At 45.9% G+C, this 27,610-nt stretch overlaps 1 protein-coding gene across 1 annotated transcript in view; it reads left to right on the plus strand.

Annotated features, from left to right (window-relative positions):
* The window catches only part of CELSR3 (cadherin EGF LAG seven-pass G-type receptor 3), a 94,907-nt gene that overhangs the window by 18,258 nt on the left and 49,039 nt on the right, over window positions 1–27,610 (plus strand). The window contains exon 2 of the mRNA XM_079966984.1: window positions 17,792–18,424. Coding sequence (XP_079823110.1) covers window positions 17,792–18,424 — 633 coding nt within the window. The remainder of the gene's footprint in view (window positions 1–17,791; window positions 18,425–27,610) is intronic.

A 27,610-nucleotide genomic window follows, 5' to 3' on the forward strand; every position in this document is an offset into this window, starting at 1 on the left:
TTCCACAAAGGGCAAAGGGCAGGAACAGGCGGCTCCAGAAAGGGGCGGGAAGAAGAGGTGGCTGGGCCTCTGGGAACAAGCGAGATGGTATAAAGGCCATGTGTGGGGTCAGGGGTCAGCATGGAGGAGCAGCGGGTGAGGTGCAACGTGAGGCCCAGGGAAAGTGTTTCTCTTTGTTCTTTGGAAGGCGAGAACCAGGAAGTGGATCTTTGGATGCCACATTGAAAAACAGAATTACTTGTGTTTGTTTTTGTCCTTCTTCTGGTGTAATATCCAAACAGGGAAGTTGTGCATCTCTCCCACAGTGGAACGGATGATCTGCCCACAGAGCAATTGGATGGTGCTTGGGTGTGTGGTGCTGTTGTTACGTTGTAAGCGTTTGAATACATCTCAATCTGGTAAATCCCTGTTGGGAATCTGCAGGGGAATCCCCCTGTATGTCAGTCTGAGGTGCCTACAGGAGGAGTAGCATATAGGTATGATATAATCTGGTCACAGGCCATATGTCTATTCTTTTAAATGAATTGGTAGTTTGTTTATTGTTACAGTGGTACCTTGGGTTAAGAACTTAATTAGTTCTGGAGGTCCATTCTTAACCTGAAACCGTTCTTAACCTGAGGTACCACTTTAGCTAATGGGGCCTCCCGCTGCCGCCACGTGATTTCTGTTCTCATCCTGAAGCAAAGTTCTTAACCCGAGGTACTATTTCTGGGTTAGCGGAGTCTGTAACCTGAAGCGTCTGTAACCTGAGGTACCACTGTACATGTATACATGTTTTATCCTCACAACAACCCTGTGAGGCTGGTTAGGCTTCGTGGCTGAGGAGGAAATATTTAGAGTCATTAGAAGAGACAAGATGTGGATTGTTCTATGCGCTAAAATAAAGTGTAATTATCTCAGGGAATATTTCCTCAGTTTTGAAGGGTGAAGGACTGGATTTACTGTGGAGTGTGTGTCTGCTATGTGTGCGCATCCTAAAATTTTATAACAGCACAATCACGAGAATAGAAGAAGCATCTGAGATGTCGAAGGCAGACCCTCCAGTTTGTAAGTGCACCTACAGGCCCCAAAGCATTAGCAACCCCAAGACCATGAAGTCCAGATTTAGAATTACTTAACTGTATTTCTTTCCCTGAGGCAGAGGAGTAGGTGGGGGTGGGGAAATGTCTTTCTCAAGGCATGAGGATGCACAGCAGAATTTCCTGCTTTGGTTCCACATGAGGCTTAAAAAGGGATGATTCAAAAGAGAAATGAAAGCCCCCTGTGCTCCACACCCCCTACATCTCTGACTCCGCCATCGAGAAGATTAGTTCCTGTGTTATTGCACCGGTGCCTCTATTTGCTCTCTTATTCCTCTTTCCTCCCTCCACACATTCCCACCCCCCTTCCACCAGCTCTGTCTTATCTCCAGAGCTCCAGGGGTTGTTGGTGCACCTGAGGCTTCCTCTGGAATTTTCCAGGGCTGCCAAAGGAAATCTCACTCTTTAAAGGACAAAAGAAGAAGAAGGGGAAGGAAGAGCTATTTCCATCCTTAAATCTTCCTGAGCTGTTCACTTCAAACAGGAACGGGAGGAATCAAAGTGCTTGTGTCTGGGCTCTGTGGCTGCCAAGGGAGAAGAAGACAATCAGACCTGAGCCGTACATGGAGGGGGTGCCACCAGCTGGCTGCTCTTCGGGTCAGCAGAAGGAGGGCGTTTCTCTCTCTCTCTTTTACAACACTGTTTCCTTCCTGGAATATTGGTTCCCAATTAGAGCAGCTTCAAAGTGTGGGGGACTGGGGTGCTTTGGGGGGCCTTGATGGAAGCACCCTTGCTTATTACCCTGGCCGTATCCATGGCTGGCTGTTTCTGCTTCCACCAAATCCTGCAAACATGATAGTATACCTGAAGGAGCGTCCCCACCCCCATCATATAGCCTGGACACCGAGGTCCAGCTCCAAGGGCCTTTTGGCGGTTCCCTCACTGCGAGAAGTGAGGTTACTGGAAACCAGGCAGAGGGTCTTCTCGGTAGTGGCGCCTGCCCTGTGGAACACCCTCCCGTCAGATATCAAGGAAACAAACATCTATCTGACTTTTAGAAGACATCTGAAGGCAGCCCTGTTTTGGGAAGTTTTTAATGTTTGATGTTTTATTGATTTTTTAATATTCTGTTGGGAGCCACCCAGAGTGGCTGGGGAAACCCAGCCAGATGGGCGGGGTATAAATATATATTAGTAGTAGTAGTAGTATTTACAGGGGGACTTGCACCAAGTTCCCTTACAGAGATGTTTCTGAACCATGAACACCAGAAGAGGAAAGGTAGGGCCATATCTAGTGCTTAGGCATGCTCAGAGTAGGCCCATTGAAATCAATGGACATGATGAAGGCTGTGATCCTAACCCCACTTTACTCTGGAGTCAATAGACATGACAAACTGATCCTATGTGTGCTGCCTTGGATCAGACCAAGGACCGCCTCTCCCCATATGAACTGCCCCAGACCCTCTGAGCATCATCTGAGGCCTTTTTTCATGTGCCCCCTCCTTGAGAGGTCTGGAGGGTGGCAACACGAGAACAGGTCTTTTCTGCAGTGTCTCCCCGTTTGCAGAATGCTCTCCCCAGGGAGGCTTACCTGATGCCTTTGTTACATATATTTAGGCATCAGGTGAAAATGTTTCTCTATCAGGCCTTTAATTAATCAGGCCTTTGGCTGATTAACATTTTACGGCTGTTTAAACGTATTTGTGGGAGACGGAGTTTTTTGCGTATGTTTTTGTTTTTGTTATGTATTATTTTGTGTTCTTGTTTTGTATTTTTATGTTGTGATCTTTGGATGTGATCTTTACATGAAGGGCAGTATAAAAATTTAATAAAGAATAAGAAGAAAATGTTAATAAAAAGCTGCCAAATCCAGCACTCTGTGCGAATATTCTACGACTTGGTTGTCCATCAGAAATGGATTCGTACTCCAGCAGCGGAGTCCTGCCTAGCTTATTCCCACTTCTGATGTAGGAATGGATTAGGTCTTGAAGGTAGCAACTGAGGTGCAGGAAAAGCCGACTTCTTTGGAAACATCAGCCGTTACTGCAGCTGCAGGTGGGATATCAGGCAGAATGCAAAAGCGGCTTTTGATTTCAAGTTCAGGGCCTGAGTGCTTTAGGGCAGCCTTACCCAGTCTGGTTTCTCCAGATGTTTTGGACCACAGTCCCCATCATCCCCTTATCTTTGGTCATGAGTCTGACCAGAATTGTAGTCCAGAACAGCTGGAGAGCCCCACAATGGGCAAGGCCCATTTAAGGGATGGAGCACAACTTGACCGCATGGCACATGTTTTGCATGGAGAAGACCTCAGCTTCAATCCCTGCTGTGTCCTCTTGAAATGAACAGGCAACAGAGCAAACAATACTGAGCTACATGGATCTAATAACCTTACCTAGTGTAAGGCAGCTCCCCCTATTTCTGTCCTCTATTTAGGTCATTTCACTGAATCCCTCAGGAGGTTAGCACCTTCTTTTAGATCTTTAACAGTCACACAATAAAGTGAACATTCAGCGGGTGAAACATTTCCTGGCCTGAGATGCCGCAGGGGGGGAATCTTCTCTGCCTTTTGACAAAGCCCTAACCTCCTAGGGAGCATGCAGCACTGGCCGCTTTCTGTATCAGTTTACTATTCTACAGACACCTCTTCAAGGGTGTTTAGCAATCCCATGGATGATGTGAGCTAATGCATTAAAGACGTCATGGTGCAGAGGACCTCTCTTAGGAAAGGCAGTCCGGCCTGTGTTCAGATCCCCATTCCCTTCCAGCTCTAATGCCTCTGGCTGCTTTTAAAAAATGGTGCATTGATAGAATGTGGGAAATGCATTTGCAGCTTCTGCAGGGGGCAAGTTAGTGGAGTGTGCTGGCTAACCTGAGCTGTCAGACAGAAAATCCGCCGCTCAAATCCCAATCAGCCATGAACTCACTAGGTGGCCCTAGGCAAGCCTCCCAGCCTGGCATCTGTGTAATGCGTATAACATACCCTACGTGATAACTTTTGGGATGTCTCTGAACAAATACATTCCCTCTCGAATATTGGCCTATACAGTGGTACCTCAGGTTAAGTACTTAATTCGTTCCGGAGGTCTGTTCTTAACCTGAAACTGTTCTTAACCTGAAGCACCACTTTAGCTAATGGGGCTTCCTGCTGCTGCCGCGCCACTGGAGCACGATTTCTGTTCTCATCCTGAAGCAAAGTTCTTAACCCGAGGTACTATTTCTGGGTTAGCAGAGTCTGTAACCTGAAGCGTATGTAACCCGAGGTACCACTGTATAGGGAGGCTGCAAAGTGCCTGGAGCCCTATATGCATGCTAAATGGGATTAATCCACACACCTGCCTGTGCATCTCTCTGAAACGCAGGTGGGGTTTTCATTGGATGTCGCTGCCTTTTGCAATCCAAAGCATTGTGGGTGGTGGCAGGGAGCCAGCCTTGATGCTCCCCAGACGAGCCTCCCTTGCAGCCTGCCGTCCAGCGTGACAAGTGGAGCACGAACCCCCTTGTGGGTCTCCCCGGCAGACAGGGCCCATTTGTTGTGTGCTCTGCCTTGAAGTCTAGGTTATGTCAGCGCTGCGGGAGACACCAGATGCAATTATCTGCCATTCTGCAGGGCTGGCAGCTCATGCATAGAGAGGGGAGCGGAAAAGATGCTCCCGCTGTGCCGTCCCTGCAATACAATGCCTCCCTATGCGCCATGTTAACAGCTCATGACCCCCGGGCTTTTCCTGTCACAAGTCTATTGAGGAAGCTGGCTTAGGTGACAGAGCCCAGGGCTTAAACTTGAGCCACTTTTCATTGCCAGGCTTCAACCTGGGAACAGGAGGAGTGGGATGCTGACACAGAGATGTACCTGTATGGCTTGCTGAAGATGACCAGCCTGCCAGCCCTCTCTTAGCACCTCTTCCAAGGTCTCTTCTGTCACGTACGGTCACCATATATATATATTTAAGTGCTCAAAACTACCGAGCTTGGTACAAATATGCAATTGACAAGGCGCTGCCTCCAGTATTGCAATCCATAGGAGTAGTCTGTAGAGACGTCTCAGAATTGCATCTCTGCAGTGGCACCATTAATATAGGGTAAGGAGGGGGGTATTTTCCCTTTTGTTTTTCACACCCGAAATGATGATTTCTGTGTCATTTCTGTGGGATGTAAACACAGGAGCAGTCAATGACAACATTCCTAGAGTGTACATGTTAGAACATGGGGAGGGATGTCTGTCTAGCAAGCAGGTAAACTTCCTGGGGACGGACTTCCTCCGCATGTGACCAGAGGTGGGTGTGGCCTCACCTGTGCAGGTAAATGATAAAAGCACAGGGCAGGCAGCCATCTCTCTCTCTCTCATCTTCATCTTCTGAAGGAGCAACATGCCCTCTTGGCTCTCAGCCAAGAGAGGACAGTACTATCTTCCTATAAGATAGATTCTGAGTGTATTTTACCTTTTTTAAGCTGTCTGCCTTCTGGGATCACATTGTGAACAGAACGTGAGTAAACTCTTTTATACTGTTATAAAGACTGTGTCGTGTCTTGTATTTTAAGAGGGAACAAAAGGGGAAATTACCAGAGTAATTATTATAGTGGTTCTAGCAAACCTGTGCAGACATTATTACCGTTGCGAACTTAAAGGGGAATGTATATAAACTCTGCTGATATTTTGGGAACTTGTTAGCACAAGTTGGATTAGGATATAATCTCACAATATATCCTCTCCTGCACCCCTGAACATTCCCACAATTTCTTTATGAGGACATTTATATCCCACAATTCCTCCAAGGTGCTCGAGGTGGGGTACACAGCTCTCCCCCTCCCTGTTGTATCCTCACAACAACCCTCGGAGATTGTTTATTTATTAAATGCCTATACTGCTCTTTATCCAAGGATCACAGGGCAGTTTTGGCTGAGCAATGGTGATTGGCCCAAAGTCACCCAGGGGGCTTTGTGGGTAGGTGGGATTCGAACTCTGGATCTCCCCCAAACTTGGGTCAGTGCTCTAACTGGATGATTCCATGCCCGCCCCCACCTATATCCGTGGCCAACTCACGAGTTCTGTTTACAGAATGTCTTGTTATGAGCAATGCAATGAATGAGCCCACCTACTCAATCTATCGTAATGCCTCCTAAGGCATTGCTTGTTTATTTAACACCCTCCAAATGCTTTGCAAAGTCCAGAAAGAAAAGGACCCCTGCCCTGAAGAGCTTACAGTCTAAAATTCAATATAGAGGAGATAAGAGAGGGAAAGGATGTAATAGTAAACAGGAAGAAGAGAATGTGCATGTATTTCAGTTGCAAGATTTTATTCCAACTCTACCATAGTGGCCTATAAGCTTTGAAGGTGAGAGAGGAAATGAACACAGAGACCCTCCAGGTGTCTTTTTTTATTGTGTAGTTGTGGTGATTTCTTGCTCGTGACAGTATCAGGGCAGTTCCATGGAATCCCGCTTTCCAGAACTGTTTGTGTCTGCAAAGGTTCTAGGGCAGACAAAATGCTCTGTTGACCAACAAGCGCACACTGAATTCCTGTAACTTTTTATATTACAAATATTTGGATGCTATCCCACTTTTGTCCCACTGCAGGGCAAGAGACAATGATGCAATGACAGTGCAGGAGCAACTCATGAAGGGAAATGATGTGTGGACAGTCCAGGATAAATCCACCACTGATGCACAAATATTGTTTTAGTGGCACGATGCAGGATACAACCCTGCAAACAGCAGTAACAACAACACCAGTCAGGAGGGACCCTTTGAAAGTCCTGACTACACTGTGTTGCTGTTTCTAATACATTTTTTTAAATCGTTCCTCTGTAATATTGCAGAACATGCAGTCCTCTGTTCTGATCCTCTCTTTGAACTAATTGTGTTGATGATACTGCCATGGAGCTTATTGGACTCCACTGTGCCTGTTTGCTAATGGAGTGACAAGTTGTGGCTGTTGTTGCTGTGACTCATCTAAAGCATCTGCTCTTCATATGCTGGGAGAGTGTGGAATCACAAAAACACTTTGGCAAGAACTTTATTAGATATGTTAATGGCATCTTAAGAATCATTAGTTTCGTCAAGCTCTTGAGCATCTTCCAGTTGAATGAAGCCTGACCGAACTACAGTAACTGGGTGCAGATAACTTTTGGGGGTGCTTGGGGAAGGGCTCACATGCTAGATATGCATGCTAAAGGAAAAGATTCGTCTACCTTCCACCTACTGCAAGGTAACTGACCTGTGTCAATGTTGTCACTATGGTTGCTGCTAGAAATTAGTTGCAAAAATGCTTTTAAAATATACATATTTTTTAAACAATTTATTATGTTTTTTAGGAGTGTGCTGGATTTCTTTTTGATTCATAGCTTCTAGCAGCGTTCCTCAACCTAGTGTCCTTCAGGTGACTTGGACTACAATTCTCATCAGTCCTTGCCAGCATGATGTGTATTTTGCTTTGCTAGTTACCTTGAGTGAGCTTGTCAGAGAATGATAGGGGGAAATACTAATAAAAATTTGGACACAGTCTTCTCACCCTACCCTACCAATCTTAGTCTCTCTCTCTATCTCTCTCTCTCTCTCTCTCTCTCTCTCTCCACACCCACGTGAGCCTCTGAACTGTGCTACAGATCTGGTACCCAGCAAGTACCAGTATACATAGAGTAATCTATGGGGAAATGTTTGTAAGCAGTTTTTTGTGTGGGGCTGTGTGGAATCACATTGCTAAGAGTTGGAGCAGGTTATTTCTGGTATTTCTTACCTACTCTCCCCCTTCAGGTCCCAGAGCAGGTGACATAAAACAAAATCCAATAATGAAACAATGAATATTCAACAAACCATAAAATGACAGCAATCAAAGCATAAAACAAATACAACTAATAACACCATTTACAGGGAGGACAACCAAAGACTTATGGTGTAAGTCCAAAAGACTCTATAGGGATTGAGTTTCACAGCTTTGGGACTGCCACAAAGAAGGCCCTGTAGGCTTGGGGAGTTGCTATTGGAGAGACAGGATTCACAGATGTCCTGCTGCACACCTCAGCATGCAGAATTCATCACAAAAACCTTTAGAACAGGGCAATCTAGGATTGGGGAGGTATAATTCCTGGTGTTTACAGGGTGTGGCACATGAGTGCCATGGCTTATGTAGCTAAAGCAGCAGCACCTAGGCACAAAGGGGAAGTATTGGAAGGCTTGGGAGAATCCCAATGTTTGCAGAAGCCTAATCAGGACTGAGCATGCTCAGTGGCCATAGAATGTGGGAGGGGGCATTATTGGTTTGTTTTTGTTTTATTATGTATTACGTATTTTGTGTTCTTGTTTTGCATTGTTATGTTTTTAACTGCCCTGTGATTTTCAGATAAAGGGCAGCTTATAAATTCATAATAGAATAATAGAATGTTGACTGATTGTGGAGGGGGACATGGATAACCAGGAGCAGGGGATGGAGGGGAGCGGCTGGCATCCTGAACAGGCAGCACACCTGTAATCAGCTACTCCACCATGTGGAATTTGTGAGAGAGGGCCATAGAGCATCTGAGTTGTAACCCCTAGGTCTCCAGGTAGAGCTGAGAAAGAGTTCCTGCCTAAAACCCTGGAGAGCTTCTGCCTCTTAGTGCAGACAATACTGGGCCAGCTGGAACAATGGTCTGACTCTGGGTGTGGGTGGCACTGTGGTCTAAACCACAGAGCCTAGGGCTTGCTGATCGGAAGGTTGGCAGTTCGAATCCCCGCGACGGAGTTAGTTCCTGTTGCTCTGTCCCAGCTCCTGCCAACCTAGCAGTTCGAAAGCATACCAGCGTGAGTAGATAAATAGGTACTGCTGTGGCAGGAAGGTAAACAGCATTTCTGTGTGCTCTGGTTTCCATCACGGTGTTCCATTGCACCAGAAGCGGTTTAGTCATGCTGGCCACATGACCCGGAAAACTGTCTGTGGACAAACGTCGGCTCCCTCGGCCTGAAAGCGAGATGAGCGCCGCACCCCATAGTCGCTTTTGACTGGACTTAACCATCCAGGGGTCCTTTACCTTTTACCTTTACCTGACTCCAGATAAGGCAGCTTCCTATATGTTCCTAGAATCTTCTCTCCCCCACCTGGTGCTAACTCAAAAAGTCCTCTGTGCAGAGTTAAGGCAGCTCGCTACCTGTTGACACTTGCAGGCACCATTATAACTGTTGTGCAACCACAGAGCATTGCCGAGGGCACAGAGTTCTGCTAATGCAGTGGCCGCTCTGGCTGGATGTCCCGTGGTGCTTTGTTATAGCTGAGAGGAGCGCACACTCTGGTTATAAATAGCCACAGCTGCACCTCGCCATTTTTCAGCTGCGGGAGAAAATATGAAATGTGTATAAATAAAAGCACAAAGAGAGCAAAGACATATGGGCAGGGAGTAATGGCTTGACTTCTTATTCCTCAGAAACTCTTTTCCAGGAGGGGACCATTCCATCACAGTCATGCCATCCCGTGGCCTGCTCGCTCTCTCTCTCTCTCTCTCTCTCTCTCCCCCCTCCCCCCCCCCCTCTTTCCAGCTATTGCCGAAGACTGTCAGAGAGAGGGGGAGTTTCAGACTAGGAAAGAGGGCACCAGCAAAGAGAAACAATTGTCCATAACACAGGTCCAAGAGTAGAAACATGAGAATCTGTCTTAGACCAAGCTGAGCCATTGGTTTATATTGGGATATGCTCTGACTGGCTGCAGCTTCCCTGGGTTTCAGGCAGGGGTTCTTCCTAGATCTACCACAGAATGCTAACCATTTCTCTTCATTTCTTACCCTCCACAATCTTAAGTTCAGTTCCACACATTTCGACACTCGTGTGTGATTTTATTCTAAATTCCTCGTGCGAAATCCACTAGCAAACTTCTCCTAATAAAAGCATTTGCCTGCAATTTTGCCAAAAATACTCATTTTTGCAAAAACATTCCCCCCAATAACGTATTTTAATGCCACTTTCACTAATATATGTATTCTAATGCACACTTTACCTTAGTATATGCATTTTTTGTACACTCAACTGGAGAACTGCATTGCAAAATTCGGAGAAGTGCAAATTTTGATGGATGACTGTGTTTCAGCTTGCATACTGTTCCAGAAAGTGCAAATGAGTGTCAGCGATGGGCAGGAGCCTGAGAAGTGGGGGGGATGCATGGGCAGAGGAGGCAGGTGGGGAGGATGATGATCCAGGGGGAGGGGCCAGTGATTTGTGGGGTTCTGTGCCATCCATGAGGCAGCTGCTGGTGGTGGTGGAAGAGGGGAGTTGATAGGAGGAGACCGGGCAGCCAGAGAGAGGGTAGAAGGAGACAGGAAAAGAGCTGTGCTGGGTCTCAGAGTCTGGGGAGGCTGTGGCGCTCTCAAAGAGATTTGTGTCTTTGGAATCCCCTGAGTTGCTCCCACTGTTATCGCCATGCTAGAAGGGAACAGTTAGAGAGGAGCCTTCAGGTCTTTGATTGCACAGAGTCAGACACGGGAGTTTAAGAAGGTGGGGTGGGTCCTACACTGTGGCTCCAATAGTCTGAGACGTGGCACAGGTCCACGGTCCTAGGTTGCCTAGACAGCTAGGTCAGGGGCTGATCTACTATGAAACTAATGAAGTTTAAGTTCCGGGCCCCTAATTCTTGAGAGACCCCAGAAACAACTTTAGTCCACATTGCTTAAATAAAATGGGTTTAATAGTGCACAACTCAAATTGATTTTTTGCTTGCATGTATTTCAACTATCTCACAGCTTGAGAGTTAGTAGCACAGATGTTATAAAGGTTGTTGTAAACAACTCCATTTGAAGAAGATAACAGTGGCTACCCAGACTTCATTGGGGGCCCCATAACAGTACAGTGGTACCTCGGGTTAAGAACTTAATTTGTTCTGGAGATCCATTCTTACCTGATACTGTTCTTAACCTGAGGTACCACTTTAGCTAATGGGGCCTCCCACTGCTGCCGTGCTGCCACCGCATGATTTCTGTTCTCATCCTGAAGCAAAGTTCTTAACCCGAGGTACTACTTCTGGGTTAGCAGAGTCTGTAACCTGAAGCGTCTGTAACCCGAGGTACCACTGTACAACCCTTCAGGGCTCCACTTACTTGTCCTCGCTGGTCTGGGTGTGTTTGGGACAAGGAGGGAGGTTTACCTTTAGCCGTGAACTGTATTTAATTTCTACCCCATCCCTAACCCTCATACAGCCCCCATTCTGCTCCAGGAAGTGAAGTGTAGCTGGCAATCGCAAGGCAAGCAAAGCCACTAGGCAGAGAGCACTTGGTCTGTTTATGTGTGTGTGTGTGTGTGTGTGTGTGTGTGTGTGTGCGCGCGCGCTTTAAGACAAAGTGACAAATAGCATGTGAGTTAAGTCTGAAGATGGAGTACTCCATTTGGTGGTGAATGGCAAGGCTCCTTATGGTGATTGTAAAACACTGCTACAGTCCTGTAAATTTCCTTCGTCTCTTGCTGAGTATCCATAAGCAACAACCCTGCCCTGAAGAGCTTACAGGCGAAAGATGTATTTCAAGGCAAATCGCTCATGAGATTCTAGCAATGTTTTTTGCAGAAGTTTGTGCAGGCCGCGGGAAAGCATGCCACAGGGACCCAGCTCTCTCCTCTGGTCTGAGCCTCTGGAGTCCGGAAGCTGCAATTAATACCAATAGACAGCTAACAGAGACAGAGGAAGCTGTATTATGCCAAAACAGAGAATTAGTCCATTGGTGTTGTACCACTGAGCCACAGCTCGTTGCCTTCCACTTTCCCCAGCACACGGCCTCACCTTCCATTCCAATGCAATGTGAACAGCCCAGAGCCACCCCCTTTTTAAATTCCCCTGGTGCTTTCAGGTGCAAGTTTAATACTGCAAGCGAGCCATTGAGTTGTGGCAAATCAGTAATTGGCAACAGACTTCTTTCTTATTGGATTTCCCCCAGATGAAATGGGGGTGGGGAAATGTGGGGTGGCATTTTGATGTGTGAAAAACCTGTGTGCATTAGAAACACCAGTTCCACATCCACACTATATATTTAAAGCAGGCATAGGGAAACTTGCCCCTCCAGATGTTTTGAGACTACAACTCCCATCATCCCTAGCTAACAGGACCAGTGGTCAGGGATGATGGTGTTGAATGGTTACTTTAAATGTAAAGGTTCATCATTGTTCCACCTAATGTGTATGTCTTTAAGGGGCCAGAGCAAGGGCCAGAGCAAGATAACGAGACCCAGCTTTACAGCTGTGAAACATAGCAGGTGCTGCCGAGTTGCATTGATTAAGGTGTGTCAGCATTTGCATGTAGTATATAAGGAGCAGCACCTAGCTCTCCCATTACCCTGGGGGTTGGGTTGGTGGTTGGGTCTGGTTTGTTGTTAATGTATTTAGTGTATAAGGAGTTTTTGTTTTTTGTAATTAAAACCTTGCTTAAGTTATTTTTGAGTCCCTTTCTTTTTAATGCATGGTCTCCCCAGCAAGCTCTCTGCAGCACTACCATACTGCCAAATAGCCAACATCTTTGGTTATGGGCCCAGCTGCTGAGTGGATGACTGCATATTTTTGGACTCTGAGAAAGGTTTGAAAACTCCTTCTCCTGTTAGTGTTGTTTTTGTGGGTCTGGAAGATTTCCAGAATGGTTGACCGGGTTCCTGAAGCTGAGAAGGCTCTGGTCTTCCCACAGCTAACAGATGAGAACTATAGTTTATGGTCTTTTCGGGTGGAGGCGCTTTTGACCTCTAGAGAAGTATGGACCTATGTAACTGATGACCCTCCTGACCCTGTAACAAATGCTTGGTCGAAAGGAGATGCGAAAGCCAGGGCGATAATTAATTTGGCAGTCAGCGACCAGCAAGTAGTCTATATAAGGAATAAGAAAACTGCCAAAGAAATGTGGGACAGTCTTGCAGCAGTGCATGTTAGAAAAGAGTCAGCGTCTGCATTGACGTTTTTCAAGCAGTTGTACAAGGCTAAGTTGCAGCCTGGTGGTGATTTGGCAGCACACTTGAGACGTCTGGAGGCAATACGCGGCGAATTAATTCGAAGGGACATGGACATACCTGATATTCAGTATGTTTTTATCATGCTTTGTTCCCTTAATGAGGACTTTGATGGTATAGCTAGCCAGATATCTGCCGTCCCACCAGCACAATTAACTGTGGAAGGGGTGACGGCAAGATTAATGGGCGAGTTGGATAGAAGGGAGGCTTGTGCCATAAGCACTCCTATTTCCAGAAGTAATGAGGAACGACATATGCAACCTTTTGGTGATGCGACTGCATTTAAAGCTGCAAAGCGTTGTTGGTTCTGCAATAAGCAAGGACATTTTGCAAAGGACTGCAGATCCAAAAGAAAGCAAAGTACTCCTAAGCCTGTTTCTACTCATCAGTCACGGTTGTCATCTCAGCAGCCAACATCGCACCGTAAAGACAGAAATGAGCCGCGAGCTTTTCATGCTCGGACTGCAGATCATAAAAGAATTAAAGGTGCCAAGTGGAATTCTTTTATTGTGGACTCAGGAGCTTCTCACCACGTTTGCAACAATCGAAGTTTGTTTATTTCTTTCGAAGAGGAAATTGGTAATGTACATTTAGATAATTCACAAGTCTTGCAGTCGCTTGGCAGGGGTACTGTTAAACTTGACTCTTTAAACATTACAATAGCGAACTGCATTTACTGCCCATCAGTGGACAATTTATTATCAGTAAGGTGTTTTGCTCGTCAAGGCATAAGTGTGCGTTTCTTAAATTCAATGTGTGAGTTTTTTGAGGGGAACAAACGTCTATTGTATGCCCGGGACTCTGATGGTTTATATAGACTGCATTTTCGCACCTACTCCCAATCGCCTATAAACTGCAGAGCAGCACAGTCAAGCCAGGGGTTGAGGAATGTAAAGCCTCATTCCGGGTGTGTCCACGAGGCGCACAGAATTCTGGGACACTTGAATTTTGCTGATGTAATTAAGACAAAGAATATTGTTAATGGCCTCAACTTAAAACCATGTAAATTCTTTATGCAATGTCTATCTTGTTGCAAGAATAAGATTAAGGTTGCACGCAAGGGTAGGTGCTCAGATAGGAAAGTAACTGAGCCATTTGAGCGTGTACATTGTGACTTAGTTGGGCCACTCCCGCCATCATTAGGAGGTTCTAAGTACTGGCTCACTCTCATAGACCAGTATAGTAGATATTGTTGGACTTACGCAATAGCTGAGAAGTCCCAAGCATTTGAGAAATATAAAGTTTTTTGCAACTGGGTAAAAACACACTTTAACAAACCTATTAAGAACCTGTTTTCTGACCGGGGCGGAGAATTTGTTTCTGAGGATTTTGAGAAATTCCTGGAAGCGCAGGGGACTACTCATGAGTTATCTTGCCCCCGAAGTCCCTGGCAAAATGGGCTTGTTGAAGTTGTGCAGCGTGACTTACAGGCAGGGGTTAAAACGTATCTGCACGATGCTAATCTGCCCAAAGACTTTTGGGCTGAAGCGCTTAATGCTTTTTGTTATGTTAGAAATCGCAGTTATCATTCTGGTTTAGATGTCACCCCCTATGAGAAGCTGTTTAAAAAACGCCCTAATCTGAAATACCTACGCATTTGGGGTTCAGATGTAATTATGCATTATCCTGCTAAGCAAAAATTGGGTGAGCGTAGTGTTCAGGGAAAATTAATGGGCTACCAGCAGGGGGCGTACAGAATTTACATACCAGCAACTGGCAAATTTCATATTACCAGAAGCATGATACAAACTGTAAATTGGAATGGAGTTGCTGTTTTCCAAGATACTGATGGTATAGATAATACTGAGGAAGAAGAGGAAGAAGCAGCAGCAGCAGGAAATGGTGCTTCTGAATTAATGGAAAAAGACAAAAAGCCTGTTGAATCTGATAATTTGTTTGATGATTTAAAGTCACAGGCACCCGAGGGGAGGTTAGATTCTCTTGATTTTTCTGACCGTGAGCTGAGCCTACAGGCACCTCTTCAGTCTGACAATGATGATTTACAACCTGAAACTAGTAGTTCACTTAGTCCCATTAAGTCTGAGGAGTCTGACTCTCCTTCTGGACTAAGACGTTCAGATAGAAAGAGGCAGAAGCCACAACATTTTGCAGATGAACATTTTAATACTGTGTATGCCAATAAGGCGGTTTTTGAGCCAAAAAGCTACAATGATGTTCAGAATTTACCTAAGCACCAAGCTGCAAATTGGTATAAAGCTATGAACTCTGAGATAGCTTCTTTAAAAGAGCATAACACTTGGTCTCTTGTACCACAAACCCCAGATATGAGACTTATTGATTCAAAATGGGTTTATAGAGTTAAAATGAATGACAAAAATGAAGTTGTAAGGTACAAGGCAAGATTAGTTGCTAGGGGTTTTCAACAAATTCCAGGCGAAGATTATGATTTGTGTTATTCACCAAGTGTAAAATATGAAACAGTTAAGCTCTTGTTAGAAGATGCATCACAACGTGGACATTCTGTTTATCACCTAGATATAAAAACTGCATATTTGTTTGCAGATTTAAAAGAACAAATTTTTATGCGTGTCCCTGAAGGCATAGACGCCGCTGAAGGTTTGGTATGCAAATTAAATAAATCCCTTTATGGTCTGCACCAAAGTGGAACAAAATAATTGCAGGGGTGTGTCTGGTATGGTGTTTTGTTATAACGGTTGTCCATTTGAATGGAAGTCCCAGACACAAACCATTATTTGTCTCTCCACAACAGAGAGTGAATTATGTGCATGCGTTCAGGCCACTCGTGATGTAGAATGGTATCTGCAAGTATTTGCAGACCTACAGATGCAAGTAACGCTACCAGTAAAAGTTTACCTTGATTCCCAGAGCGGACTCGCTATCCTGTGTTCAGAGACCAATACGCAGCGCACTAGAGTCTTAAGATTACGTTTGCAGTTTGTAAAGAAACTAATTGCTGATGAAATGATTGTATTTGAATATGTTCCAGGTGACAATCAAATTGCGGACATTTTTACAAAAGCACTTCCAAAGGTTACACATGAAAGACATGTACAAAGTATGCTTTATGTTTTTGTTCCACAATGATGAACCGCAGGGGAAATGTTGAATGGTTACTTTAAATGTAAAGGTTCATCATTGTTCCACCTAATGTGTATGTCTTTAAGGGGCCAGAGCAAGGGCCAGAGCAAGATAACGAGACCCAGCTTTACAGCTGTGAAACATAGCAGGTGCTGCCGAGTTGCATTGATTAAGGTGTGTCAGCATTTGCATGTAGTATATAAGGAGCAGCACCTAGCTCTCCCATTACCCTGGGGGTTGGGTTGGTGGTTGGGTCTGGTTTGTTGTTAATGTATTTAGTGTATAAGGAGTTTTTGTTTTTTGTAATTAAAACCTTGCTTAAGTTATTTTTGAGTCCCTTTCTTTTTAATGCATGGTCTCCCCAGCAAGCTCTCTGCAGCGCTACCATACTGCCAAATAGCCAACAGATGGGAGTTGTAGTCCCAAAACATCTGGAGGGCCGGGTTTGCCTATGCCTGGATTAAAGTGTGTTTAAAGTATGCAGTCCCTCCCCCCCCCCGGATCCTGGGAACAGTTGTTTGTTAAGGCAGCTGGGAACTGTAGCTCTGTGAAGGCGAAACTACAGTTCCCAGGATTCTTTGGGGAGGGAGAGCCATGCACTTTAAATGTGCATCAGGTGTGCTTTAAATGCATGGTATGGGCATGACTTGTGTCTGTTCCACCATAGCTATATATTTTATTGTAGAAACTTGGGCCATAACTACCTGAGAGTAGAACTCTGCTCATAGGAGAGTCTCCTGCTGGCTAGGCTGGTCCAGTGCCAAAGAGGGCAGGCTCCTGCAACTTTAATCATTGTATAGAAGCTGCAGGAGGTGGAAGGAATTCACACGAATCACCTGCTTTTTTATACCTGTGCGCGTCTGTGAGATGCATCAGATGAAGTGGGCTCTATTCAACGAAAGCTTAGACTAAAACTGTTAGTGCTTAAGTTGCTGTAGTATTCTTAGTTGGTTTCATCAGATGATTGGTTCACTATATCAGAAGTGACCCTCCACATGTGCATTGTTCCCCTTAGCTGCCTTTATGGGGGACAGAGTGTTCTATGCTCTTGATTTGTGCTTGCGATAATCCACTTCCAGAACCCCTGCTCCTCCCTCCCCATTCAGAGACTCCCTCCCAAAGAAATACAGTAAGCAAAACTCATATTCCCATACATAACACCACAACTTTTAGCAGTGTACTTCTGAAAAACACATTCCTGTTACCCACAAGCTTTGGAACTGGTCTGTGGTTTCCTGGAGGATTGGTAAAAGGAATAAAGCTCTGCCGTTCTCCCGCAAAGATATGCACCCGCATTGTTCAGCCTGGACACTGAAGTCCAGCTCTGAGGGCCTTCTGGTAGTTCCCTCACTGCAAGAAGTGAGGTTAGAGGGAACCAGGCAGAGGGCCTTCTTGGTAGTGGTGCCTGCCCTGTGGAATGCCCTCCCATCAGATGTCAAGGAAATAAACAACTATCTGACTTTTAGAAGACATCTGAAAGCAGCCCTGTTTAGGGAAGTTTTTAATGTTTGATGTTTTATCGTGTTTTTAATATTCTGTTGGGAGCCACCCAGAGTGGCTGGGGAAACCCAGCCAGATGGGTGGGGTATAAATAATAACAAAATAAATTGCTGTTGCTGTTGCTGTTGCTGCTGCTGCTGCTGCTGCTGCTGCTGCTGCTGCTGTGCTTTGCTCCTCTTGCCACTCTCAATTTGTGAGCCAATTTCTCTTGCATCAAGTGTTTGCGTTTGAAGCCCTTCCTGCCGAACCCCTGTCCTAACCTCTCCCTTCTCTGCCCTGCAGACGGGATCCACAGTGTGACAGCCCAGTGCGTCCTGCGCGTCATTGTCATCACCGAGGACATGCTGGCCAACAGCATCACGGTGCGCCTAGAGAACATGTGGCAGGAGCGCTTCCTCTCTCCCCTCCTGGCCAACTTCCTGGAGGGCGTGGCCACCGTCCTGGCCACCCCAAAGGAGGACGTCTTCATCTTCAACATCCAGAACGACACGGACGTCGGCGGGCAGGTGCTGAACGTCAGCTTCTCCGCCATGGCGCCCCGCAGTGGCCATTTCTTCAGCTCGGAGGAGCTCCAGGAGCAGCTGTACATGAAGCGCATGACCTTGACCGCGGTCTCCATGCTGGAGGTGCTCCCCTTTGACGACAACGTCTGCCTCCGCGAGCCCTGCCAGAATTACATGAAGTGCATCTCGGTGCTCAAGTTTGACAGCTCGGCTCCCTTCATCGCCTCCGTCTCCACCCTCTTCCGGCCCATCCACCCCATCACGGGCCTGCGCTGCCGCTGCCCCCAGGGCTTCACCGGCGACTACTGCGAGATGGAGATCAACCTCTGCTACTCCAACCCCTGCCGCAACGGAGGGGTCTGCACCCGCAAGGAGGGCGGCTATACCTGCATCTGCCACCAGCACTTCACAGGTAAGGCCGTGGCCGAAGCTCAGAAAAAAAGGAGGCTTGCTGTGGGAGGGGGGGGCAGCCTTTCCCCAAATGAAATTCTGCTCCCAGGGGCTTCCATATGCCTACTTAGGACCAGGCGGAGTCCGTGTGCCAGAGGCATCCACATTCTGTACTGAGCATACTAGACGTGCTTTATTTGTATGGATTCCTGTTTCTCGTCACAGTGATTTAAAAAATAATAATAATTAATGCTCAATATAGGAACTACCCGTAAACATGGAAGGAGAGTGGACTCTGATCTGCCTCCTGGAATATTCTTACTATAGAACATGCTTGTGGCCGCCAATACCATATATCACCGGTCCTGAAAGACCTACATTGGCTCCCACTACGTTTCCGAGCACAATTCAAAGTGTTGGGGACTGACCTTTAAAGTTCTAAATGGCCTCAGCCTAGTATACCTGAAGGAGCATCTCCACCCCCATCATTCAGCCCGGACACTGAGGTCCAGCTCCGAGGGGCTTCTGGCGGTTCCCTCACTGTGAGAAGCGAAGTTACAGGGAACCAGGCAGAGGGCCTTCTTGGTAGTGGTGCCCACCCTGTGGAGTGCCCTCCCATCAGATGTCAAGGAAACAAACAACTATCTGACTTTTAGAAGGCATCTGAAGGGCGGCAGCCCTGTTTTGGGAAGTTTTTAATGTTTGATGTTTTATCATGTTTTTAATATTCTGTTGGGAGCTGCCCAGAGTGGCTGGGGAAACCCAGCCAGATGGCAGGGTATAGATAAATTATTATTATTATTATTATTATTATTATTATTATCATCATCATCATAGGGGATGCGGGTGGCGCTGTGGGTTAAACCACAGAGCCTAGGACTTGCTGATTAGAAGCTTGGCGGTTCGAATCCCCACAACGGGGTGAGCTCCCGTTCCTCGGTCGCTGCTCCTGCCAACCTAGCAGTTCGAAAACATGTTAAAGTGCAAGTAGATAAATAGGTACCGCTCCAGCGGGAAGGTAAACAGCGTTTCCATGTGCTGCTCTGGTTCTCCAGAAGCGGCTTAGTCATGCTGGCCACATGACCCAGAAGCTGTACGCCGGCTCCCTCGGCCAATAAAGCAAGATGAGCGCCGCAACCCCAGAGTCGGTCACGACTGGACCTAATGGTCAGGGGTCCCTTTACCTTTATCATCATCATCATCATCTTGCCTATTACTTTTTTAATAGCCATTTTTTAAAATGTACATTTAAAACACACCGCTTGCTCTCAAGAATCTTGGGAACTGTAGTTTACCCCTCCAAGAGCTACCATTCCCAGCACCCTTAACTACCAACAGTTTCAAGGATTCTTGGTGCTTTAAGTGCATGGTTTGTGCACAACCTCTGTTACAGGGGCTTTAAGTTACAACAACTGTGACTAGAAGAAAAACTTTCCCTCAATCACCTTCTCGCAAGATATTGGATTATTGGTCTGCAAGCCTGACTAACCAACCAAAGCTTATACCAAAGTTGCTTCCAAACGGGAGGCTCTGAGCACTAATAAATCACTGCTTTTCCACTGTAAGCTATAAGTGGAATTGCAATTGACTTTCTACACTACTGGGGATATTGCACTTTTTCTGCCTGTTCATGGGCACGACACAGCGGCTGTGGATGGGGGAGGGAAGATCCAGCCCACCTGAGCAGCCATTTGGAAGTGGGCAAGGCAGAATCCAAGGAATCCCTTTTTTAAAAAGGTATGTGTGTGTGTGTACACGCATGCCTAGCACATATTAATTTAAGCATGATTCCCCATTGCAACCCATGAAATACCCATAAACAAAAGTAGTTAATGTTCGTTTATGACTGGAAGCATTTAATTGGTGAGGGTGGAATAATGTTGCTAAAATGGCGGGGGCTGAAAAGTGTCCCCCCCCTTTATTAGCATTATTTTGCTATACAGTGGTACCTCGGGTTAAGTACTTAATTCGTTCTGGAGGTCCGTTCTTAACCTGAAACTGTTCTTAACCTGAAGCACCACTTTAGCTAATAGGGCCTCCTGCTGCTGCCGCGCCGCCGGAGCCCGATTTCTGTTCTCATCCTGAAGCAAAGTTCTTAACCTGAAGCACTATTTCTGGGTTAGCGGAGTCTGTAACCTGAAGCGTATGTAACCCAAGGTACCACTGTAAATCTCTAACGTTCTTTTATGTAAGTGTTATTTAACTAACATTTCATTTTTAAAATCAGAATTGTTGATTGAAAGAGTTTAATCAGGAGGAAGAACCCATGGTGATCAGGTCCTCCCCATTTATTCTTTAGGAAAGTTAGCATTGTAAAACTTTCCATTCAGCGATATTGTGCTAATGTTTTATTTATCTTTTTTTAAAAAAATGCTGTTCACTCAAGAGTTTTAAGGCTAACTGGAAGACTGATGGTCTGCAGGGCCACAGGTCCCACATCCCTATTGTAAGGGCTGGAGTGGTGGGATCCAGTTAAGTTCCCTGCCCGCTTGTCAAAATTGGCACCGCTGGGGTGGGGAGATAAATATCTGGTCTGCATGCAGGCTAGAAATGATTCCCCATTCTTGCTTTAGAGCTTTGGGTTTACTATAATGTAAGCACTCGTCTGCCAGCAGGTGGAGAGTAGCAGGGAGCCAGCTGGGAGAGGAGGAAGGTGTGATGGTGATTGGCAGGTACTTTCCATGTTCCATAGTCAGGCTACATGGCCAGCAGCAATGGAGAAGATTTTCAAGCAGACCTAGTTACTTACTAGCAGGGTTCCAGCTTAAGGCTCAACAGGCAGGCTGCCTTGCAAAAGAAGGTACTGAGAGAATTGCAGAGATGGACAGACTGTGAGTTATAAATCTATGCAACCACACTTTCCTCCAGGGGAATCGTTCATGCCAGTCTGCTCAAGACTGAAAAGTGCAGGCTCTAGGATGGCAAGAGAAGGGGCAGAGGCGGCTGTGTGTTACAGCAAGAGCTTAATGCACCAAATTAGAAATACAGGCATCAGGGTTGTGTTCCCAGAGTCTGCTTGCCATCGGAGATGAGAATAATAGAACTGTAGAGTCAGAAGGGACTACAAGGTTCATCTAGTCCAACCTCCTCCAATGCAGGCATCTTTTGCCCAAGGTGAGGCTTGTACTATGACCCTGGGATTACGTGTTTCATGCCCTACCAACTGAGATATCCCATGGATGAGAGGTTGTTCTCAGGGCTGCAGGAATAACTGAGGTTGGAATGTTGATTTCTCCAACAGATGCCTAGAGTTTGGAAGTAAAATATACTTGAAGAAACATCATCAAATATCTGTGTACTTGTTCTTGGGAAACCTGCTTAGTATTCCAATGTGTTAGTTAATGCTGTCCTAAGAAAAAGGTTGCTTTAGGCATAGACACAGAGCTGTAGTAATACAGCTCCCAGTACGTTTCCGAGCACAATTCAAAGTTATTATTAAATAACAACAACAACAACAACAACAACAACAACAACAACAACAACAACAATGAGTTATTTATACCCTGCCCATCTGGCTGGGTTACAACAACAACAACAACAACAACAACAACAACAACAACAATAATAATAATAATGAGTTATTTATACCCTGTCCATCTGGCTGGGTTTCCCCAGCCACTCTGGGCGGCTTCCAACAAAATATTAAAAATACAATAAAACATCAAACATTAAAAACTTCCCTGAACATGGCACCTTCAGATGTCTTCTAAAAGTCAGGTAGTTGTTTATTTCCTTGACATCTGATGGGAGGGTGTTCCACAGGGCGGGCACCACTACCGAGAAGACCCTTTGCCTTGTTCACTGTAACCTCACTTCTCACAATGAAGGAACCACCAGAAGACCCTCAGAGCTGGACCTCAGTGTTCGGGCTGAACGATGGTGGTGGAGATGCTCCTTCAGGTATACTGGGCTGAGGCTGTTTAGGGCTTTAAATGTCAGCACCAACACTTTGAATTGTGCTCGGAAATGTACTGGGAGCCAATGTAGGTCTTTCAGGACCCGTGTTATGTGGTCTTGGCTGTTGTGATCCAAAGGTTGCAGAGTTGTGACAGCAGTTTTTCTGTTGCATTAATCAAGCTTCTTAGATGTTCCACTGGGTAGTCAGACTGGGACTCCAGGCAGCTTACACAAATTAAAACACAGAAGGTTTAAAACATATAAAAGAGTAATTAAACTATAACAGAATTACAACAATATAAAGAAACCTAAGTTTTAGCCATAGTAGACCTATTGAAGTTAATGGACCTAACACAGTCATATTCTTTCTTTATAGTAGATCCATGCCGAAGTAAAACTTAGCTGAATGGACTTTAACAGGATTTAAGCAGACTAATGGTTTACAGAAATGCAAGCCTGATCCTGAGCCTTTTATACACAGAAGGAAGGCCTACTGAGCTTAATGAGGCTTCGTTCAAGTAATTGTGACATGGTCTTTTCATGAGCAGGATGGATGTGAAGATAGGCATTGCAGTTCTTTTGCTTAGATACACACACATGGATGGTTTCTTGCAGCTGAGACAGCTATTAACATATCATCCCTAGCAAGCCTCCTGTTCCCTTGACCTACAGGGTAGATCATGTATTCACCGGACAGACAATCAGGAACAGAGGAGCCAGGGGCTGGCGGTTGATAAAAGGATGAGGCAATGGGTAAACTGGCTTTGCACACCTCGGCCTGCCAGGAGGGAGAGATGCACCTCCAAGCCTGGCTGGGGAAGAGATAAGCAAAGTCAATGGTAATTAACCCTGAGCGTCTGAAGTGCAAGCCCACATTAGGAGGAGGGTTAATGTGCACTTGCTTCCCTGTCACTTCCTGGCATCTCCCCCATTTCCTTAGGAGAGTGGACAGGACCAAAAGAACAGAGCAAAGAACCAGTGGAGGAATTAGAGGAGGGAGGGGATGGTTTCATTCTGCCCCTCCCCTTACAGGCTGTTGCTAAGTAGCTCTGTGCTGAGCTGAGCCTACCCAACAGACTGACTGGTGGGTGAAGTGCCTCCCCATCAGATTCTCTATGTTTATCACTCTAGCTATTTATGTTATTATTTTGAATACTTATATTCATTATTTAATTTGTAAGCCACTCAATAGGCTTCTGAGCAGTTTTACAAGCGTAAAAATCAATTGCACTGAAATACAAAGCAACCCCATTCAAACATCTATCATTAGAATCAGCAATAAAGCAACCCCATTAAAACAACACAGCAATGAAAACAGGAGACATAAGGTGAGCAGATGCAGAGGAAGGCAGGGCCTTTGGTATTTCTGAATAGGTTTCAGGTTTTCTCGCCCATGCGTGGCAAGCTTTGCTTGCCAAAATCCCCCTCTTCTGTGAAATATCTTCCTTTGTAGTCAGTCAGCCTTGCCAAAATCCCCCTCTTCTGTGAAATATCTTCCTTTGTAGTCAGTCAGCCTGGTGCGCAACCTTGCTGCGCATGAGGAGTCTTCCTTTTGGGCCACTGCTTCTGCACTTCTAATTTTTAGCATTACTGTGGGTAAGCTCCTGGGTCGCCAGGCCACAACGCAGAGATGCTGCTTTCACCTGTGCAGTGGCCGTGGGAGATGAGGGTTGCCTAGACCCGCTGCTTCCCCTGATCATTGCATGCTGCAATAGGTGAGAGATAACAGGGTAGGAGAAGTCACACTTACCCTTTCTCCCATACTACTTCGCAACTGGCAAAGGTATGAGCAGCATCTGTGGTATGTGAACTGGGACCCTATAAACTCCCATGCGGTGATGCTCAATACCTGGAACTGGCAGGCCAACCAGAAGTGACCATTAGGGGCCAAGGAGAGCCCAGCTGGGTCAGATCAAAGGTCCATCAGGTCCACTCTCCTGCTGCCCACATTGCCAACTAGATTATGCTTCCAGTATGGCCACAAACAGGACACAGAGGCCCACCCTCAGCATTGCAGCATTGCTGTCCCCAGAAAGGCATCACTATCGTAAGAGGGAAAAGGCAGACACAGATTTACATAAAATGTGCACATTCAAAGGTATAGCCAAAGAGATGCTCTGTATTTATTTCCATTTATGAATTGTTTCCTATAAAATGTTTCCAACAGAAACGTCAACCATTAAAACAATTTCATAGATAAAAACAACTTCAGTGCAGATACAAACTGGGATAGAAAGAAATCTCCTCTTGAAAGGCTGTTTGAAGTAGGAAGGTGCTAAAGGACAAGAGTGGAGGTGCCGGTTGAATCTGTAGCAGGAAGGTCATTCCAGAGGGCAAATGCTGCCACACTAAAGGGCCAATTCCTACATCACACAGAATGGGCCTCCTGAAATGATATCTGCAATTTGGGAGTCATTGGAGCAACCCGCAATTGCCTAACCTTGGCTCCCGTAGGTTCAGGTTGGGGCTCACAGGCAAGAGACTTCAGATAGAAGCAAAACAGCGGCTATAATTAAAATGCAATCCATCTCATCACAACAAGGAAGATTGCAACCAGGTGACCTGCGTGTTTGCTTGTTCTTCTATGCAGGAGTTTCTAACTGCTAATGAGCATCCACAAGACCCGGCTGCTCTCCTTTCTTGTGGGTCTTTCACTCTGAACTGGGCTTAAGACCAGATAGCCCTTCAGATAGAGGACTGTAAAGCAGGACACGCATCCGCCCTGCTGGAGCTAGCATACCTGGCGAGTGTCTTTGATTCAAGACCCAAGAAAGGGTCATTAGTGTGGTACAGCCAAAAAGAACCAGAGGTGTGGAGACAGCAGCAGCAGCTGCTGCTATGGAAGTTTGAAGCCCATGAATATTTTGCAAAGCAGGTAGTTTCTGTCTTTCCAGTTGTAACAGATTAAATGTGGCTCCCGCTCCCGTCTTCACTCCCCCTGGTATCAGACTGGAGGGAATCATTACAGATCTCATCAAAGAGAGGGCGCTTTCATTTCAGAGACAATGGGAAATGCCTCAGGTTCCCCTGGGGGGGGGGGGGAGTACACGGAGCCCCACCATTCCCTCTTCCTAGATTTAAAGAGGTGGCAGCTCCCTGTTCAATAGCTGCATAGATCATCCTTGTATTTAGCAGAAAGGGGATGAAATGGAGGAGCAGACTGATGAAGGAAGGCGTCTTGCAAACAGCGCTTTTCACAGCCCTGAATCAGGATGCCCTCTGAGCCCAAGTAGGCATTGCTTGCTTGTGTCAGGGGACGCGGGTGGCGCTGTGGGTTAAACCACAGAGCCTAGGACTTGCCGATCAGAAGGTCGCGGTTCGAATCCCTGCAACGGGGTGAGCGCCCGTTACTCGGTCCCTGCTCCTGCCAACCTAGCAGTTCGAAAGCACGTCAAAGTGCAAGTAGATAAATAGGTACCGCTCTGGCGGGAAGGTAAACGGCATTTTCGTGCGCTGCTCTGGTTCGCCAGAAGCGGCTTAATCATGTTGGCCACATGAACTGGAAGCTGTACGCCGGCTCACTCGGCCAATAAAGTGAGATGAGCGCCACAACCCCAGAGTCAGCCACGACTGGACCTAATGGTCAGGGGTCACTTTACCTTTACCTTTGCTTGTGTCGGATTGTGTGTGCAGGTAATTTGGTCCGTCCTCTATAGACTTTATCTCCTTCTGGATGAATCATAGTCCTTTTAAGGACTATGACTCTAGCACTCATTACTCAGCTTCCTCCAAATCATCACAATTATTACCTATGATGGGTGGGACCATCTCTGAATGTTGTGGTGCAGAGACAAATAACAAATCTCCTGGATATTAAAAAGAAAGCTATCCCAGGGCCACTTGGGAAAGCATTTTTTTCCTCATTTAATCTGTTCCAGCCCTGCTGAGTTTTCTAGATTACCTTCTTTATTGCATTGTTGTTTACTAGCATTAGGGCATATTCCAGTGTCAGCCAGACAGATTTGTACGGTGAGATGACCGTAAATTTGGATTGTGAAAACAACAGAAGTTTGATCTGTCAACCAGGGATGACTATAATCTGTAATTACAAGCCTTGTCTTTTGAATAAGTGTTTTGGAACTGCCTTCTGGTGACTATCAGATGGGCTCCAACCCTTCTGGGAATTCGGCACCCATTGGGGACCTTTTTATTCCACCAGGCCTTCCTAGAATGATGAACCTGGCCTGGTCACTATTAATTTTGGAACAGTATAACGTTATTTTAATAGATTTTTATCTGGTATTCATCAAATTGTATCCATTTCTGTTTGGTACATTGCTTTGAGATTCTTTTGGACATAAAGCAATTAAGAAATTTTATAAATAAGTACATAACTAACTGCCCCATCTCCCCCCACGAGACCCTTAGCCTTCCAGATCTCTTACTGGCTTCAGAGACAGTATTTTACAAAACCCTCTGCTTAAATAGTGCTGCTGGAGATGCATAGCACATGTCCTCCAATGCTGCTTGATACCAGTTTGTTAGTAACAAAACCAATGGACTGGGTGAGCTGTATGTTGGCCTGGTAGCTGTGGCAATTGTCCAGTAGTGTAGCAGGAGGTGTTTATCTTTCTGTGCTGCTTGTGGTTAGTTTTCCATCCACAGATCTGCCTAGATTTGTAATACTGCCATTCCAGAGAGCCTCTTTCAGCAAACTATAGGCACGATGGGCTCCTTAGATCCTAGCCAGCCCTCTCTTTGCCTCTCTCTCTTAAACTCCTCTCTTGTTTCAGCTTCAGAGAAGTGGAGGTGGGGGAATATTGGCATTTGAAAACTAATTGTCTTTTCCTGCCACAATCTGGCAAGAAGCAATTGCTTCTCTTCCTGTTGGATTCAAGGCTGTGTGGCCCTCATCATAACTGAATATTGGTGGAAGAGCAGGGACCCATTCCCCCCCCCCATACTCAGCCCATACCATCTTCTGTAATCAGCATTAGTCCTACGAACATGCAAAGAGACTTGCTGGACCGGATTAAAAGGCCCATTTAGTCCAGCAGTCTGCTCTCAAATGACCTATGAAAAGTCCACAAGGAAAACATGAGCCCAGTAGCATACTTCTGTCAGACTTGGAAGGTGTGAGTGAGTTTAATACCCATGCGAGGGCTAGACTCTGTGCTCTAGTGAACCAGAGAAGTATTTGAACTCAGGTGTGCTGTGATGCATAGGATATGAGCCTTGCCGACAAATGGTTCTAAGGAATTAGCTCTCAGCTGGGCCCGAGAGTTGTTGTCTCCTCACCTGTGTGCGCACTGACAAACCACTGGCAAAGAGAACTCCCCTTTCCCAACACTGCATTCTGGCTCAGCCAAGG

The sequence above is a fragment of the Podarcis cretensis genome, assembly GCF_951804945.1.
Source record: "Podarcis cretensis genome assembly, chromosome: 2".
Lineage (NCBI taxonomy): Eukaryota > Metazoa > Chordata > Lepidosauria > Squamata > Lacertidae > Podarcis > Podarcis cretensis.